This window comes from Phyllobates terribilis, unplaced genomic scaffold (genome assembly GCF_046119375.1).
Source record: "Phyllobates terribilis strain yellow unplaced genomic scaffold, ASM4611937v1 Scaffold_5__5_contigs__length_657084704, whole genome shotgun sequence".
NCBI classification, from domain to species: domain Eukaryota; kingdom Metazoa; phylum Chordata; class Amphibia; order Anura; family Dendrobatidae; genus Phyllobates; species Phyllobates terribilis.
In genome coordinates this window covers 158,841,580-158,861,389 of record NW_027362765.1, presented here as the reverse complement: position 1 = coordinate 158,861,389, position 19,810 = coordinate 158,841,580, and the positions used below count along the sequence as shown (strand labels likewise).

General features: G+C 43.2%; 1 protein-coding gene across 4 annotated transcripts in view; it reads left to right on the top strand.

The window, feature by feature from the left end:
- The window catches only part of LOC141272501 (NXPE family member 1-like), a 254,134-nt gene that overhangs the window by 226,546 nt on the left and 7,778 nt on the right, over positions 1 to 19,810 (top strand). For all 4 annotated transcript variants that reach the window (XM_073683301.1, XM_073683299.1, XM_073683300.1 and 1 more), the window contains one exon: positions 7,882 to 7,943. In XM_073683301.1, coding sequence (XP_073539402.1) covers positions 7,882 to 7,943 — 62 coding nt within the window. The remainder of the gene's footprint in view (positions 1 to 7,881; positions 7,944 to 19,810) is intronic.

The window sequence follows — 19,810 nt, the reverse complement described above, 5'->3', positions numbered from 1 at the left end:
ATTCTTTTCTTCAAGACTCATGTTTACTCACTTGGTAATGCACCAACGTTGATCTGGGAGCATATAGTCTAAGAGGTGAATCTAATTGGAACAGAGGTGGTGCCGTATTTGCTTCTCTTTGCATGTCAGTAATGCAGGAATCCCCGTCCATCTCCTCAGGCATACAGCATATACCCTCAGACATTAGCTTAGAGTAGGAAAAGGAATAATCGGGAGAATTAGCTGACTGATAGCTCAGAACCATCTTCATCTGATGGGGAATATGGCCAACCATGCTTCCCAGTGGAAGAAACGACAAAACAACTAAAAATCATTAGGTCTACTATGGGTGTAGAGACCCCGAGGGAACATAGATTTGTGCAGGATTCCATGTTCAGTAACCTGGAAGAGCGCAAACATTGGGTACTCCCAGTCCACAAAAAAAACAGTTAAAAAGGTGTCAATCCCAAACACACTTAAACAGAAGTATCCTTTTGAAGATGAGTTGACAAATGTTTGGGAAAAATCCCTGAAAATTGACGTGGCTATTGCCAGAGTTTCTAAAGCAGTAGCCCTTCCTTTTGAGGATCTAGGTTCTCTAAAGGATGCTTTAGATAAGAAGGCTGACACATTCCTCAGGGGCACATGGGAGGCAGCAGCTGGTTCCTTTAAGCCCAGCATCACAGCCACATGTACTGCCAGGTCTCTAGTGAAGTGCCTGCAAGAACTGGAGTCCCAAATATGGAATAAATGTCCTAGAGGACAACTCCTGGAAGAACTCCCCACTATACAGAAAGCAGCTGACTTCCTGGCTGATGCTTCAGTAGACAGCGTTAGGTTTGCAGCCCGGGTCTGTGGTCTCTCAAACTCGGCATGTAGAGCCCTTTGACTTAAGAATTGGTCAGTCGATTTCCAATCCAAAATGAAATTATGTGCCATTCCTTGCCAAGGTGACTATTTGCTTGGGACTGTCCTTGACGACATATTAGAGAAAGCTGCCGATAAAAAAAAGAAATTTTTCCCCTTCCTCTCAAAGATATAAAAAATCCTTTTGAGGGTCAACAACCAGGGGAAGAAGAAGAAGCCAGAGAGAGGATAGTGGAAGAGGGGGTCAAGCCTGGAGAAGAGACAAGGGTCAGTACAAGGGATTCCTGTGTAATAAGGGCGCCACCTACAAAGGGGGGCCTAAACACCAATGACGCCAGTTTACCAGTTTATCATCAGTGGGCTTCGCTGCCCGCTACCCAATGGGTAGTGGATACTCTTTCCAGAGGCTTAAAAGTAGTTTTTTTTTCCATTCCCCCGCTTCAGATGATAGAGACCCAGGTAGGCAAAGCAAAGCAGATGGCATTAGAAACGGAAATTATAAAGTTACTAGACAAACGCGTGTCAGTCACTGTGCCAGAGCTGGAAAAAGGAAAAGGGTTTTACAGCAATCTATTTCTAAAAAAAAACAAAACAAAAAAAAAAACGATGGTTTCAACAAAAAAATAAAAATAAATAAAAGCCTTGAATGTATATATAAAGACAGAAAATTCAAGATGGAGACTTTGAGATCGACAGTGAAGCTTCTGTACCTCTTCTGCTTCATGGCAGTGATAGATCTAAAGGGAATCTGTCACCCCCTAGGCGATATCAGACCTCTACTATGGGCATACAGGTTATAGAAAAGTAAATCTATACATACCTGTATGGCCCATAGTAGAGAAATCTGTTTTTATAAACTTCGTTTTGCACAGGCTCGGTGTCCGGGGAACGCCAAGAAATCCCCACCTAATTTTTTTTTATTCCCCTAAATCAACACCTATGTGTGTATTTATCATACCACCCCCTCCCCCTGCAAGTCACAGGGCCCTGTGACGTGCACTGCTGTCCCTCACTAGCCGGGCACGCGCAAAGCGCCACTCTCACATAGAGCACGTTTTGCTTCATCCCGGCCCGTCTCTCTGTGCACTGCGCTGCAGGATTCTATTGCACAGGCACCGGGAAGTGACAATGACTCCCCGGCGCCTGCGCAATAGAACCCTGCGGCTCAGGGCACAGATTCGGGGCCGGGAGGAAGCAAAGCACGCTCTGTATGAGTGGCGCTTTGAGTATGCCTGGGAAGTCAGGGAGCGCAGTGCACAGCACAGGGGCCAGTAAAGTGCAGGGGAGGGGGGTAATATGGTAATTAATCACATAGGCGGGGATTTTGGGGAATGATAAACAGTTAGGCGGGGATTTCTTGACTTCTTTCGACGCCAAGCCTATGCAAAACGGAGTTTATAAAAACAGATTTCTCTGCAATCAAACCTCTACTATGGGCCAAACAGGTATGTATAGATTTACTTTTCTATACCCTGTATGCCCATAGTGGAGGTCTGATATCGCCCAGGGGGTGACAGATTCCCTTTAAAGGATGCGTACTATCACATCCTAATCCACTCAAACCACCAATAATATCTCAGGGTGGCAGTAGAATTGCAAGGCAACCTTTTGCATCTACAATATCAGTGCCTGCTATTTGGGGTGTCACTAGCGCCCAGATTTTTTACCAAGGTAGTGGCAGAAATTACATCCTATAGAAGAAAAAAAGACATTTTAATAGTGCCATACCTAGACAATTTTTTAATAGTCGGGGATTCAGAAAAAGCCTGTACTGTAGCAGTCAAACAAGTTTTGTCCATCCTAACAAGGTTGGTTTGGATAGTAAACGAAGAAAAATCAAGACACATGCCCATTCAACTTCAAACTTTTTTGGGCATCAACCTGGATGCTATTCATCAGTGTTGTTTCCTCCCACAAGAGAAGATTCAAAAAATCAAACAAAAAATCGTAAATATTCAGGACAAACATACAGTCTCAATAAGAGAAGCCATGTCCTTACTAGGATCCCTGATAGCCACAATTCCAGCAATACATTGGGCCCAGTTCCACACAACAAGATTGCAGTGGGAAATTCTGGAAATACAGACCACAGTAGAAGATCACCTGGATTACAAATTTCAGCTGTCTGCAAAAACACTAAACCCTCTAAATTGGTGGGCAAATTCAGAAAACTCCTTCAGAGGGGTTCCATGGACGGTATAAAGTCCAGTCGTAATCACCAAGGGCGCAAGCCAGATAGGTTGGGGTGCCCACCTAGGAGGAGGTTGTTTTCAGGGTCCATGGGATTCCAAGTTAAAAAACGGTTCTTCAAACCTAAAGGAGCCAACCGCAGTCAGGAAAGCACTACAGGCAACCTTAGGATACTATTATCAACATGATATATATGGATGTATAAAAAACCTTTATTAAGAAATTGGTTACAGAAACATACCAAGCACAAGAGTGCCCAATATTCAGTTAAATCACAAAAATCAAAAGATTAGTGCATCAATTGCAGAATCAAGACAATAAATATATAAAAGGCCGCCGACACATACAGGATATTCTAACCTATATTGACACCATAAATGAAAAGGCCAAATACCATAAACAGATGCACACTGAATGGTGTGTGAAAACCACTGGTCACACTAAGCAGTCTATTGTGGTGCTATATAGTAATAATAAATACTAGTAGAATTATGCCAAAAGGTGCATAGACCAAACAGACGATAGGTGGAAATAAAGAAAATAAGAAACATCAGTTATGGGGCCCCCTCATGAGAGGGAAGGAGAAGCATCATGTTTGTTTGTAAAGATTCTTAACAAGAATAAGGTTAGAAGGACTGGTGTACCTGGTGAGCGGTCCTGGAACTGAAAGCGGAGCACACCCCGACGCGCGTTTCGGACACGTGGTCCTCCGTCAGGGGGTGGAGTTCCATAGAACCGGAAGAGTTAAAAAGGGTGTTTGGCCAATCGGATGCGGGGGACAGAAGTACGTGGCTGAACATCCAAACACGTAAAGCCGGAAATACCGCAAGATGAGGTCGGAGGGGGAGGATGTTAAAGTTAATATACTTACCGATGCAAGATGATCAGGCCAGCTAATCGCACATGCGCCGTCAGGAGGGGCCGGAAACCACGGACATCCGCGTCATGTGACAGGAGACGTCAGAAGGACCCGAGTCACCTGACACATAGAGACACGGAGCCCGGGATATCCGGAGCACGGAGCTCCGTGTCTCTATGTGTCAGGTGACTCGGGTCCTTCTGACGTCTCCTGTCACATGACGCGGATGTCCGTGGTTTCCGGCCCCTCCTGATGGCGCATGCGCGATTAGCTGGCCCGATCATCTTGCATTGGTAAGTATATTAACTTTAACATCCTCCCCTTCCGACCTCATCTTGCGGTATTTCCGGCTTTATGTGTTTGGATTTTCAGCCACGTACTTCTGTCCCCCGCATTCGATTGGCCAAACACCCCTTTTTAACTCTTCCGGTTCTATGGAACTCCACCCCCTGACGAAGGACCACGTGTCTGAAACGCGCGTCGGGGTGTGCTCCGCTTTCAGTTCCAGGACCGCTCACCAGGTACACCAGTCCTTCTAACCTTATTCTTGTTAAGAATCTTTACAAACAAACATGATGCTTCTCCTTCCCTCTGATGAGGGGGCCCCATAACTGATGTTTCTTATTTTCTTTATTTCCACCTATCGTCTGCTTGGTCTATGCACCTTTTGGCATAATTCTACTAGTATTTATTATTACTATATAGCACCACAATAGACTGCTTAGTGTGACCAGTGGTTTTCACACACCATTCAGTGTGCATCTGTTTATGGTATTTGGCCTTTTCATTTATGGTGTCAATATAGGTTAGAATATCCTGTATGTGTCGGCGGCCTTTTATATATTTATTGTCTTGATTCTGCAATTGATGCACTAATCTTTTGATTTTTGTGATTTAACTGAATATTGGGCACTCTTGTGCTTGGTATGTTTCTGTAACCAATTTCTTAATAAAGGTTTTTTATACATCCATATATATCATGTTGATAATTGGACCCTACGTTCGGTGATTCTCTTGGTTGCTGTGTGTTTTAACCGAATGGTCTGCCATTTATATTTGTCCATATAGCACACAATTTTGATATGATGGGTATTTTATACTGACCAACTGGTCTTTGATGAAAACCCCTAAATACATGTGGCTATATCCCTGGTGTCTTTTTGTGTAACCTTAGGATACTGTATAGGGAAAGACGCAGTAATTCTATCAGACAACAGCACAGCAGTGGCTTATTTAAATCACCAAGGAGGAACCAGGTCAGACCCATTAATGTTGGAGGTAGAGAAAATATTCTCCATAGCGGAGCAAAATCTTCTATCGCTTTCAAGCCGCCACTTAAAAGGGTCAGAAAATATCATCGCCGATTATTTAAGTTGCCATTCACTCAATCAGGGAGAATGGGCTCTAAGCAGAATAGTCTTCGATCACATTTGCTCGGCTTGGGGCCTTCCGGAAATAGATTTATCCGCGACCTGAGAAAACTATCAGGTAGAAAAATTATATTCTCTAAATCCAAGAGAGTCGCCAGACGGGGTGGATACTTTTCTACAGAATGGGAGTTTCGCCTGGCATATTCCTTCCCGCCCCTTCCCTTAATTCTCATAGTAGTAAAAAAGATATGCGAGGACAAAGCCAGAGTAATACTGATTGCCCCCGTCTGGCCGAAAAGGGCCTGGCTTACTTGACTAAGGGTCATGTCAGTCTCAGACCCCTGGATCCTACCAGACAATCCAGATCTACTATCCCAAGGTCTGTCAACCCATTCTCAGGTTCCCAGATTACTCCTAACTGCCTGGAACTTGAGAGGGGATTGTTATCAGCCAGAGGTTTCTCGAAAATTTTATTTCAACTATCCTGTTGAGCAGAAAAAAAAGTCACCTCCCTTAAATATGAAAATATATGGAACAAATTTCTTAAATTTTCAGGTCAGGTCATGACTCCCCAATGTCAGTTAGTTCCCATTTCGGAAATACTAGAATTCCTTCAAAAAGGTCTAGAGATGCGTTTCTCCACTAGCTACTTAAAGGTGCAGGTAGGGGCGCTATTCAATCATAAAATAGCTGATCACCCAAGGATATATAGGTTTATAAAAGCATCTTTTTCATCCAGACCTATAGCCAATCCTAGGGTAGCCCCCTAGGACCTTAATTTAGTTCTGAATGACCTTACAAAGGCTTCCTTTGAACCTATCTCATCCACTGCTATTAATGTTCTTACTCTAAAGACAGTACTACTAACTACTAAGCACTAACCTCTGCTAGGCGGGTGAGTGAGTTACAGGCTCTTTCGATCAATCCCCCTTTTACAAACATCTTACAAGATAGAGTGATATTGAGGCCAGATCCAGCTTTACTCTCAAAAGTAAGCTCTAGATTTCACATAAGGCTGTTTGTCCACAATGCGTTTTTTAACCGTTTCCGCAGCGGCAAAAACGCTGCAGAAACGCTTAAAAAAACGCATGGTAGAAGGGCAGCAATGTCCCCCAATGATAATCCGCATGTGCTGTGCACATGCTGCGGAAATTTCCGCTGCGGATTATCATTGCGGAAAAAAACGCAGCACTACCAATTATTTTGCGGAAGTGCTGCGTTTTCGCCACCATTAACTTGCATTAGAACGCATGGATTACGCCTCACTGTATATGTAGATGCTCATTCCATGCGTTCTAATGTGTGGATGGCAGCCAGGTCTAGAGGAGAGGAGACTCTCCTCCGGACCCGGGTACCATAGAAACTGTGAAAAAAAAAGAATAAAATAAAAATAAATATATATTTACCTTCTGGCGGCCCCCGATGCGCTCCTCCTCGCATGCCGGCAGTTCGCAATGTTTGAAGGACCTGTGCTGATGTCATAGTCATGTGACGAGTCACGCGATGCTGACGTCGGCAGGACCTTCAGTGTACGGCTGCCGGCAAGGGAGAATGGAGGGAATCAAGACTGCGGGGGGCATCGGAAGGTAAGTATATATTTATATTTTTATTTTTTGCCATTCTTTCGGTCACAGTATATAAATCCATGCCATTTGCATGGATTTATATAGTGTGACCAAGTTGACAAGCACTTTCCAAGTGATGCTAAAATTGCTTGGAAAGCGCTTGTCAACCCGCATGCAGAAATGCAAGTGAAGAACGCTTCACATCCGCATGTCCCTGGCAGGAAAACGCATGTACAATCCGCGAGCGTTTTTTTCTGCCAGGGAGATGCATAAACGCTTAGGAAAAAATCCTGAGTATTTCTGCATCGTGGGCACATAGCCTTATTCTCTGTAAACACACTGGGGAGGTAGAGAGGTGTAGCCCCTTTTATTTTGGTAGGTTTCCTGTTCCTGGGGGCGGAAACTCTCTCTCTCTGTATGGTGCTGTAATGGTTCTGGAAAATCAAATTACCAGTAAGCAATTATCATGTTTTCTTTATACTGTAGATCATACATGTCAAACTCTGTCCCGTGGACCAAATCTGGCCAGCAGGGTGGTTATATTTGGCCAGCAACACCAGAAGCGCCACACTTGTGTGGGGCCATTGTTTTGTATGGAGGACTATGAGGGACCCATTATATTGTATGGAGGACTATATGGGGTCTATTATTCTGCATGGAGGGCTATGTGAGACCCATTGTTCTGTATGGAGGACTATGTGGGGTCGATTATACCTTATACTGGTTGGCCCGTGGCCTTCTCTAAGTTTATAATTTTGGCCCTCTGTGTGTTTGAGTTTGACATCCCTGCTGTAGATTATGTAGATTATCTACATTTTACACGTTATCTACAATGTAATGTAATCAATTGTTCTGTGTTAAAAATATTCTAGTGTTTTTCAAAAGGATTATCATATGAAAATGCAGAAAAAATAGTTGCCTTAAATCATTGCTTTTAAATACATTTCATATATGTGTGTGTCACTAAAATTCACAGCTCTGTTTAGAAGCATTACATTTGCAAACTGTTGATTTTAGACCTTGATAGTTTTTTTTTCACATTTAATGAAAGGTCCAACAATGGCATTGAAATTCCAAAGGTCATTGACAGTGTTGAAGTTTTGAGATGCAATAGTGAGTATAATCAAACTTATTTTTAACAATTTTACTTATCGTTCTCTGAACTCTATAGATTAGTACAATCTGAAGAAGTTTGGAAAGAGAATTGAGTAACTGAGGTGGGAAATAATTTTTGATGCCTTTGTCAGTCCAAACTTTTGTACATCAAGCAAATTTGTGGCTAGGAACCATTTAACTGGGTTCAAAAGAAAGGGATAAAAAATTATAATCACCCGACCCCCACCTTTCTTCTACATTGGGCCGTCATCAACATCTTCCGGCATCCAGCACCTTTGGCTGCTCTGTGCTGACTGGTCCTAGTCAGCATAGAAAATGTTGAAGATGCCAAGAACCAGAAAAAATCAAAGATGCAGAGCACAAGCAAATGCTGAAGATGGCCCAGCAAGACTACACTGTTGGATGGAGAGAAGAAGAAGACTGAACCGGAATACCATAACAGGGCTGTGCAGCGGGACAGGTGAGGACTGGGTGAATGTAATTTTTTTAAAATTTATTTTTACATATGTTTATTATGCTCTGGGGTCTGGGGAAACCTCAGAACATGATGTACATTTGCTCCAAAACTAATATATGTGATGTTAGTTGCCAAATGTTACACGCACGCCGCTAGGTTCAGATAGGGCAAGACGGGTTTCATGAATTCTTTGGAATCCTGGGGGAACCGTTATTCCGGGCAACCATAGACCATGTGCTGCAACTTCTCTCAGGCACACGATAGATTAAACAACCGAATAAAGCCATGGGGTACATAAGCCAAAAATGGGAGGGCCACTACTCCACACTGGGTAGTGAAACCTGCCCTGAAGCTGTCAAAGCAATAAATAAATGTACGGAGGACACAACAGCATTATCAGTGAAAATATAAAAATACATTTTATTCAATATTTATCATTAAAAGGTAAGTATATGCAAAAACAACACAAAGGAAGCAAACAAAAAGCACATGTAATTGTAATCATAGATGTAATCCTGTACCTGAGAAAGTATACTGGGGGTTCATTATATGTTGGGGATAAGGATAAGAAGCAGTGGGAATTATTGTGCACCAGACCTATAGAGCCCCATCAGACCCAAAAGAATATTGCACTACGCCCTTTGGCCAAAACAGACAGTCAAAATCGGCATACATGCTTCATAAATAGAATGTATCAAGTACAGTGACTCATTATTCATGTATAGTGATGAGCGAGCACTAAAATGCTTGGGTACTCGTTGCTCGGGTCGAGCAAATTGGAATACCCCCAGATCACTGCTGTCAGCAACGTGGTCAGAGTATTACGCCACTTTTACAGGCTCACAATAAAACATGCAAAAACAAAACCAAAATGAATTTTCCTGGGAAATATGTTAAGGAACATCCTTTCCAGAGTAATGACTAGTATATAAGGCAAAATAAATAACCAAAAACAAAAATACTCCTCCACACCTTGGGCTATGTTCACACGTAGCGTTTTTGATGCGTTTTTGCACTTTTGTGTTGCTTTCAACCAAGACAAATGCATTCACCAGGAAATTTCATTTTAACATTTTACAACCTTATCTGGCCATGTGGTGTGTGACACATCATCAGACACATGCATACAGTGCTGAAAAGTCATGGGAACAGCATGGGGAAGACCTTTGGAAGCATCTCTGACTCCCAGGTCACTGCCTTAAAGTGTGCCCATCATAAGTGATCCTTGGCGCATGCGAATATGCCTCCTGCCATGAACCTGTCGTTGCAGACTTGCAACAATCGCCGTCCACGTCCTTGTCCCACTGCAGCGTTCAGTTGTCCCTACCCCATTCCTTGGAATGCAAGCGCAAGTATGCAGGCAGCCACCCACCCACAGGCTGCAATACTATACTGCCAAATTTTTGACAGCTGCTTGCACTTGAAATGTGGCCTTTTGGGCTCATGGAGGAGGAAGCTTTTCACAACCTCATGCCGGCGGCAGCCGGGTGTCTATACTCGGTCCACAGCCGCCACTATATTTCCCGGTATCGCCTCCACCTTCCACAAGCACGGGTCCCACAACATTACCCGTGCCCTCCCCAGTGCACTTACTGGGAAGGACCGCCTAACCACAAACACGTGGACAGGTGAATGTGGCCAGGGACGGTACGGAGCCAGTCCACAACTTTTTTTTGCTGACAGTTGTATTTAGCTCGGTGAAAGGGCTGGCAGAGAGAAACCCTATCTACCCTGCATGTCATTTCTCACAGGAAGTCCTGTAATGCAGCTTGTTGCAGAAGCAATGGCAGCCCATCCAACATCAACTCGCCCTTGTCAGTGGTGCTTTGACACACACATCTTTCTTTGCGCATTCAATTTCTTGAATATTGAGTTGGACAATGGCCTGATCTGTAATGCGGTTTGAGAAATAACATGCATAAGCATGGCCGATCCACATTAAAAAAGCAGCCATAGAGTGTCCGGGAACCTTCCCCCACACTTTTCTTAGCCAGGGCTGCTTTTCAGCAGGGTTGGACAGGCCCACCAGAGAACTGGAGACTCCTCCGGTGGGCCCTGGCTTCTGCTTCAGGAGAGTTCATAGTGCCGAGGTGAGGCCATGATGATGATAGAGGCTACCATCTGCTTAGTTTTCTGTTACTTGGAATGCAAGTGCAAGTATGCAGCCAGCCACCCACCCACCCACAGGCTGAAACACTAAACTGCCAGATTTCTGGGCAGCTTTTTGCACTTGCAATATGGCCTTTTAAGCTTGTGGAGGTGGAATTTTTTCACAACCTCATGCCAGCTGCGGCCGGGTGTCCATACTCGGTCCCCAGCCGCCACTATTTTTCCCGGTATCGCCTTCGCCTTCCACAAGCATGGGTCCCACAACATTACCCGTGCCCTCCCCAATGCACTTACTGGTAAGGACCGCCTAACCACAAACAACTGGACAGGTGAATGTGGCCAGGGACGGTTCAGAGCCAGTCCACAACTTTTTATGCTGACTATTGTATTTAGCTCAGTGAAAGGACTGGCATAGAGGGAAACCCTATCTATCCTGTGTGTCATTTCTCACAGGAAGTCCTGTAAAGCTGCTTTCATTTGAAATGTGGCCTTTTAGGCTCGTGGAGGCGGAAGCGTTTCACAACCACATGCCTCATGTCCATATGCGGTCTCCAGCTGTCACTATTTCTCCCGGTGTTGTCTCCGTCTTCTACAAGTGCGGGTCCTTGAACATTACTGCTGGTACTTTTCTGTGGGAATTTGCTTGCCTCCTACCAGCCTGGAATATTTCCAGGAAACTATGGTACGACGCCATGGTATTAGCACTGCCCCCAGTACCAGTAGCGAAGCCACCCCCAATTTCCTTCTCAGGAAGTTTATTTGGTAGACTGAGTGGCTGCCCAAATACATTTTCTCACAAAGGAGCTGAAGATAGAGTGGCAGTAGGTGCAAGTTTCTCCAGCCTGTTAGATATTAGAGGGTGAACAGCAGCACATTGGATCAGTGGTTAGCACTGAAGACTTGCAGCGCTGGGATCCTGGGTTCAAATCACAGCAAGGACAACATCTGCAAGGACTTTGTATGTTCTCCCCGTGTTTGCGTGTGTTTCCTCCTCAGTAAAAAAGCAGCCATGCAGTGTCCGGGAACCTTTCCACACACTTTTCTTAGCCAGGACTGCTTCTTGGCAGCATTGGACGGTCCCACCAGAGAATTCTCTGGTGTGCCTTGGCTTTTACCTCAAGAGAGTTCATGATAGCGCTAACTTTGCATCTGCTATGGGGCTCTTGAGTGGGGGAGAAGGGTTAGCCCTCAGAATCAAATCCTCTGGTGGGCACAATGTTTTTCAATCTGAAACAGCTGCTCAGTGGGAGTTGTATTTCACCACAGCCATATTCTTTAGCTCGGTGAAAGGACTGGCATAGAGGAAAACCGTATCTACCCCGGCTGTCATTTCTCCGTCACCAGGTTCCGCCCATTGTCCCACACGACCATGCCTGGCTTTATGTTCAGCGATGAGAGCCACAGATCAGGCTGCTGTGTTACAGCTTTCAACAACTCTGCAGCGCTGGGCGGTTTGTCAATTAAGCATGTTATCTTCAGCACAGCCTGTTGCTACTTGACCAAGGCAGTGGTGCTATGCTGCTGTTCTATGACCATTTCTACCACGATTACGCTGCAAATCCGTGGCCATTGGGGAACATTGAAACCCAGCAAACCCGTAGGTATATGTGGATTTGCTGCGTTTCAATTAAATTCAATGGCCGCGAATTTGCAGCGTAACCGCGGTGCGTGTGGTTTTACTATAGATGCTGCATTTAAAGCATCTAAGTTGGTCACACAATATAAATCCATGCCAGTTGCATTGATTTATATTGTGTGACCAACTTGTCAAGCACTTTTCCAAGTGATGCTAAAAATCACTTGGAAAAGTGCTTGAAAAAACGCATGTAAAAACGCTGAAAAAACGCTTTTCTCTGGCAGAAAAAAATCATGCAAATCTGCATGCGTTTTTTTTTGCCAGAGAGAGGCAAAAACGCTCTGCATCAAATCTGCTATGTGGACACATAGCCTAAGTCTCCTAATCCATTCAAGTTCCCTAATCTTGAGCAGGCGCACCCTATCCCCTCCTCTTCTAAGTGGGGGTATATGGTCAATAATCCTAAATTTCAATTGTTTCTCAAGATGTCCCTTTTCTATGAAATGTTTATGAGGAAGAAAATACTCGACTTACCTGTCTCTAGAGTGTCTATGATTGTTCATCCTAGTCTTAAAATCTGTAGTCGTCTCACCGATATATAATAAATTGCACGAGCACTGCAGTAAATAAACAATATAGTCAGAAGAGCATGTAAGATAGTATTTAATTGTATATATCACTCCACTTATTGGATGTTGAAATTTATCCCCTTTTAACATATTTGGGCAATTCACACAATTGAGACATGGGAAACAACCCAATCTTTTTCTTATAGTTAGTGAACCCTGGGTTATTGTCTTCTGAGGACCAATATCCGCCCGTATTAATCTATATTTAATGTTCTTTGTCCATTTATATGAAATTAAAGGGGGCATTTTAAACTCTTTAACTTCCGGCATACATCTATTAAGCATAGGCCAATGTTTTTTATCAGTATTGGCCACATATTTGCTCTGTTCACAAAAGGTGGCAACCAATAGGACTCTCTTCAAAGTAGGATCACCACTGTTTTTTCATCCAAAAGGGTAGTACAATCTAATTTTTCAACCTTATCACTCCATTTATTCAACAGTTTTTTGGGGTACTTCCTCTCCCTAAATCTGTCAACCATAGAGTCCACAGTAGTCCCAAGTCTATCTTCATTGCTAACAATTCTCCTAACTCTTAAGAACTGACTATATGGTAAAGATTCCACCATTTTACGTGGGTGATGGCTATCATATCGTAATAAATTATTCTTATCCGTCGGTTTAACACACAATTCCGTACTCAGTTTATGATTCTCATACTTAATCAGAACATCCAAAAATTGTATCTCTGAATCTGAGCTCAAAAGTGTAAATTTAATATCACTATCCAGGTTGTTCAAAAAGACATAGAATTCCACCAATTCCTCCATAGATCCAGACCAAAGGAGGAGGACATCATCTATGTACCTCCACCACCCCCAAACATGTTTGAAGTGGTGGGACACATAGATAAAGGTCCTCCTCCATGACCATCATGGTCCAGTTAGGATATGCGGGACCCATACTGGCCCCCATGGCAGTTCCTCTATGTTGTAGATAATATTTATCACCAAAGAGGAAATAATTATTTTTCAATACTAGCTCAAGCAGACATTCCTCACATGTATTAAAGCTGTCAAACAGTTGCAAATCATGCAAAAAGGAGTGATGGAAACAACCTCCCAGCACACCAAAGATACTCAGAAAATACCCAAGCATGCTCGTAAATCTTGAGTAACGAGCATGCTCGCTCATCACTAGATAGCGTCTACACCATGTGTCCTAATAGATACATGTGGCCAGTAATGTGCAACATGTTGATCCGGCATCAGATTAAACAATAGTCGCTGTATGCCCAATATCAAAGAGTGGACACATGATTTAGCTGCAAACAGATACATGTGGCTAGCAGCATTCACTATGTTCATCCCTCCCTATAATAAATAATATATAACTCAAATAGATTCTATTATCTAACAATAGTTATCTTATCTGCAATTCATGTAGGGTTAGCTGGCAGAGTAGGGATAGTGTATTAGAGGCATATAGGCAGAGTTCATTGCATTAGGCCATGTGCACACTATATGTTTTGCGGCGTTTTTTCGGCGTGGAAATGGGCCAAAAACACTAAGGAATCCTTGTGCTAGCTAATGCAATGACAATCCTGAAATGCTGTACACATGATCAAGAATTTTCTAGTGATGAGCGAGCATGCTCGCCACTATTTGTTACTCGCCCGAGCATCACAGTGCTCGAGATGCTCGTTATTCCGCTAGCAATTTTTGAATGTTCGGACGGGAGCTTGAATCCCTGCCCCACATATTTGGCACATACTAGGCAGTCAATTAGTATGCAGGGATTGTTTGACAGTCACTAATGCCGTAGCCATGTTCGTTGTGGCATTGCAGTAATTGGCTGGCTGCATAGCGTCATCGGGTCTATATAAGACCTCGTCACAGTCTACTGGTCAAAGAGGCACAGTAGGGAGAGCTGCTGCTAAGCAAAGGAGAGAATTGGTGGTTATTTTAAAACAGATTTCACACCACAATTATTCATCAAAAGAGATGAGCAAATATGTTTGAATAACAATCGCCAATTTCAAATTCAGCACGAATATGGCACATTCACATTCGGGATGGGACACAAAAGCATTTTTTCTTAAAATTAGTAAAAGTCAGTAAAAGTAGGTAAAAGTGCGAGAAATGATTGCACTGCCAATAAAGTACACTGCTCAAAAAAAAAACACTCAAATAACACATCCTAGATCTGAATGAATAAAATATTCTCACTGAATACTTTATGCTGTACAAATTTGAATGTGCTGACAACAAAATCACACAAAAATCATTAATGGAACTCAAATTTATTAACCAATGGAGGCCTGGATTTGTAGTCACCCCCAAAATTAAAGTGGAAAAACACAGTACAGGCTGATCCAACTTTGATGTAATGTCCTTAAAACAAGTCAAAATGAGGCTTAGTATTGTGTGTGGCCTCCACGTGCCTGTATGACCTCCCTACAACGCCTGGGCATGCTCCTGATGAGGTTGCGGATGGTCTCCTATGGGATCTCCTCCCAAACCTGTACTAAAGCATCCGCCAACTCCTGGACAGTCTGTGGTGCAACGTGACTGGTGGATGGAGCGAGACATGATGTCCCAGATGTGCTCAATCGGATTCAGGTCTGGGGAACGGGCGGGCCAGTCCATTGCTCTCCACGGCATCTCCAGACTCTGACACGTCTGTCACATGTGCTCAGTGTGAACCTGCTTTCATCTGTGAAGAGCACAGGGGTGCCAGTGGCGACTTTGCTAATCCTGGTGTTCTGTGGCAAATGCCAAGTGTCCTAGCACAACCCCCATCTGTGGACGTCGGGCCCTCATACCACCCTCATGGAGTCGGTTTCTAACCGTTTGAGCAGACACATGCACATTTGTGGCCTGCTGGAGGTCATTTTGCAGGGCTCTGGCAGTGCTCCTCCTGTTCCTCCTTGCACAAATTGCCCTCCTACGGCCCCCTCCACGTCTCCTGGTGTACTCGCCTGTCTCCTGGTAGCGCCTCCAGCCTCTGGACACTACGCTGACAGACACAGCAAACCTTTTTGCCACAGCTCGCATTGATATGCCATCCTGGATGAGCTGCACTACCTGAGCAACTTCTGTGGGTTGTAGAGTGTGTCTCATGCTACCATGAGTGTGAAAGCACAAGCAACATTCAAAAGTGACCAAAACATCAGCCAGAAAGCATTGGTACTGAGATGTGGTTTGTGGTCCCCACCTGCAGAACCACTCCTTTATTGAGTGTGTCTTGATAATTGCCAATAATTTCCATCTATTGTCTATTCCATTTGCACAACAGCATGTGAAGTTGATAATCAGTGTTGCTTCCAAAGTGGACAGTTTGATTTCACAGAAGTTTGATTTATTTGGAGTTATATTCTGTTGTTTAAGTGTTCCCTTTATTTTTTTGAGCAGTGTAGTTTTAGCACCTTGGCTAGCATAGAGGTGGTGTATGATTAACGAGGGGAACGTGCTTGATAAGGGGAGTGGGTGGAGAGAGGTCAGAGTAGCGGCGTGCTGTTAATCTAATTTTTTTTTCTTAACTTAATGTTTGCAGATTCCAGCAAGCCAATCAGGGATCAGGAACCATCGACAATGTCCAGACATAAGGACTTGTGCCATTGGCTGCTGAAGTCACTTATCTCTCTCCGTATAAAGAGCGGACATGTTGTTTTAGTGCCATTTTGTTGGTATAACAGCGCAAAGAGGATTTTCCTGACGCTGGTCTTGGATACTGAGAGATTTTAACTAGTTAGCTAGGCGGTTCCTTCAGAGGAGCGGCGTGTTTGTAATCTTTTTTTTTCCTAACACAAAAGTTCAAATCAAACCTCTTTTGCCCCATTGAAAATAAAGCAATAAAAAAAATACACATCTTTGGTATCGCTATGTTCAGAAATGTCTGATATATCAAAATATAAAAGTAATATTATATTATAATATTATAATAATATATAAGCATAATATCAGTAAAACATATCAAGGCGCAAAAAATAAGCCATCACCCTGCACCATATCCCAAAAAAATTTAATTGCTATGGGTTTCGTAAAATGGCGAAATAGGCAAAAACTTTTTTTTTTTCATATCAAATTTCAGATTTTCTTTTCACCACTTAAATAAAAAATAAACTATAAAAATTTGTATCTGCATATTTATACTGACCTAGGGAATCACATGTTCATGTCAATTTTACTATCTAGTGAACATGGTAAATAAACTCAAAAAATTATTGTGGAATGGCACATTTTTTTTTGCAATTTCATCACCTTTGGATTTTTTTTCCCGTTTTCCAGTAAATGATATGGTAAAATCAATGGTATTTTTCAAAAGTACAACTTGGCCCGCAAAAAACAAGTGCTCATTCGTCCATACTGGCGGAAGTCTAAAAATAGTATGGCTCTTAGAAGAAGGGGAGGAAAAAACAAAAAAATGGAAAATGGCGCAGGGATGAAGGGGTTAAGGGGGACTGTGGCTGATATTGTAATATGGATTTTTACAATTATTGGTGAAAAAATTTCCAGTAGTAGGTGAGAGCAATACTAAATGCAGTAATTAACAGTTAAAATATTAGCTCAATCAGCTTTGGAATTTTACTCAGGCTATAGTCAAAATGTATTTTAATAATGCTATTTTAATATACAGCATATTAATACAATTAATATTTTACTCACATTCTAATTTTCTTTTCTTCTCCTTCCTATTGTTGTTAACTAATATACAGTATATGGTGGTGTAAGGTAATATGAATTTAAGGTATATACAATCATGGCCACAAGTGTTGGAACCCTGGAAACAGTTCCAGAAAATTATTTTTTTCTCTGAGAAAATTATTGCAGATCCCTGGGCACTGGTCCCGTCCTTCTTTCAAGGACAGCGCGCGCCATTCTAAAGTGTCCCCAGCCAATGGCTGGGAGACACTTATTATTTAAGGCACTTCCACCTTATGGGAGGTGCTTGTGCAATGTTGTAAGACTGTTCCTAACACACTTGTCAGTTCTCAGTGCTCATATTCCTGTATAACTGCATGTACAGTGGTGGCCAAAAGTATTGTCACCCCTGCAATTCTGTCAGATAATACTCAGTTTCTTCCTGAAAATGATTGCAATCACAAATTCTTTGGTATTATTCTCTTCATTTAATTCGCTTGCAAGGAAAAAAACACAAAAGAGAATGAAGCAAAAATCAAATCATTGATCATTTCACACAAAACTCCAAAAATGGGCCAGACAAAAGTATTGGCACCCTCAGCCTAATACTTGGTTGCACAACCTTTAGCCAAAATAACTGCGAACAACCGCTTCCGGTAACCATCAATGAGTTTCTTACAATACTCTGCTGGAATTGTAGACCATTCTTCTTTGGCAAACTGCTCCAGGTCCCTGATATTTGAAGGGTGCCTTCTCCAAACTGCCATTTTGAGATCTCTCCACAGGTGTTCTATGGGATTCAGGTCTGGACTCATTGCTGGCCACCTTAGAAGTCTCCACTGCTTTCTCTCAAACCATTTTATAGTGCTTTTGGAAGTGTGTTTTGGGTCATTGTCCTGCTGGAAGACCCATGACCTCTGAGGGAGACCCAGCTTTCTCACACTGGGCCCTACATTATGCTGCAAAATTTGTTGGTAGTCTTCAGACTTCATAATGCCATGCACACGGTCAAGCAGTCCAGTGCCAGAGGCAGCAAAGCAACCCCAAAACATCAGGGAACCTCCGCCATGTTTGACTGTAGGGACCGTGTTCTTTTCTTTGAATGCCTCTTTTTTTTTCCTGTACACTCTATGTTGATGCTTTTTCCCAAAAAGCTCTACTTTTGTCTCATCTGACCAGAGAACATTCTTCCAAAACGTTTTAGGCTTTCTCAGGTAAGTTTTGGCAAACTACAGCCTGGCTTTTTTATGTCTCGGGGTAAGAAGTGGGGTCTTCCTGGGTATCCTACCATACAGTCCCTTTTCATTCAGACGCCGACGGATAGTACGGGTTGACACTGTTGTACCCTCGGACTGCAGGGCAGCTTGAACTTGTTTGGATGTTAGTCGAGGTTCTTTATCCACCATCCGCACAATCTTGCATTGAAATCTCTCGTCAATTTTTCTTTTCCGTCCACATCTAGGGAGGTTAGCCACAGTGCCATGGGCTTTAAACTTCTTGATGACACTGCGCACGGAAGACAGAGGAACATTCAGGTCTTTGGAGATGGACTTGTAGCCTTGAGATTGCTCATGCTTCCTCACAATTTGGTTTCTCAAGTCCTCAGACAGTTCTTTGGTCTTCTTTCTTTTCTCCATGCTCAATGTGGTTCACACAAGGACAAGGGACAGAGGTTGAGTCAACTTTAATCCATGTTAACTGGCTGCAAGTGTGATTTAGTTATAGCCAACACCTGTTAGGTGCCACGGGTAAGTTACAGGTGCTGTTAATTACACGAATTAGAGAAGCATCACATGATTTTTCAAACAGTGCCAATACTTTTGTCCACCCCCTTTTTTAGGTTTGGTGTGGAATTATATCCAATTTGGCTTTAGGACAATTCTTTTTGTGTTTTTTTCATTGAAGCCAAATTAAATGAAGATAATAATACCAAAGAATTTGTGATTGCAATCATTTTCAGGAAGAAACTGAGTATTATCTGACAGAATTGCAGGGGTGACAATACTTTTGGCCACCACTGTATATCAGCTGTCCTCCTCCCTGCCTGTACTTCCATTGTGTCCCCCAGCTCCTGCCAGTGAGTGCATCAGTCGTATCCGCCAGCACCTGCCTGTATATCATCCATACCTGCCAGCTCCAGCCTGCCTGTATATCAGTCGTGCCCACCTGCCTGTCTGTTGATCATGTCCATCTGCACCTGCCTACCTGGGTACCAGTCGTGTCCGCCAGTACCTGCCTTTCTGTATATCAGCTGTGCTCACAAGCACCAGCCTGCTTGTATATCAGTCGTGCCCACCTGCCTGTCTATTGATTGTGCCAATCCGCACCTGCCTACCTGGGTACCAGTCGTGTCCGCCAGTACCTGCCTGCCTGTGTGTATGTCATTCCAGTCACTATACCACTCCTGCCTCCTGTCCCTTGGGGGTCAGCTACCATCGACCCGAGGTCAGTCTCAGAGTAGCACTCGGTCCTATCTCCCTTCTTTCTCCTCATATTGTGGTATCGTCAGC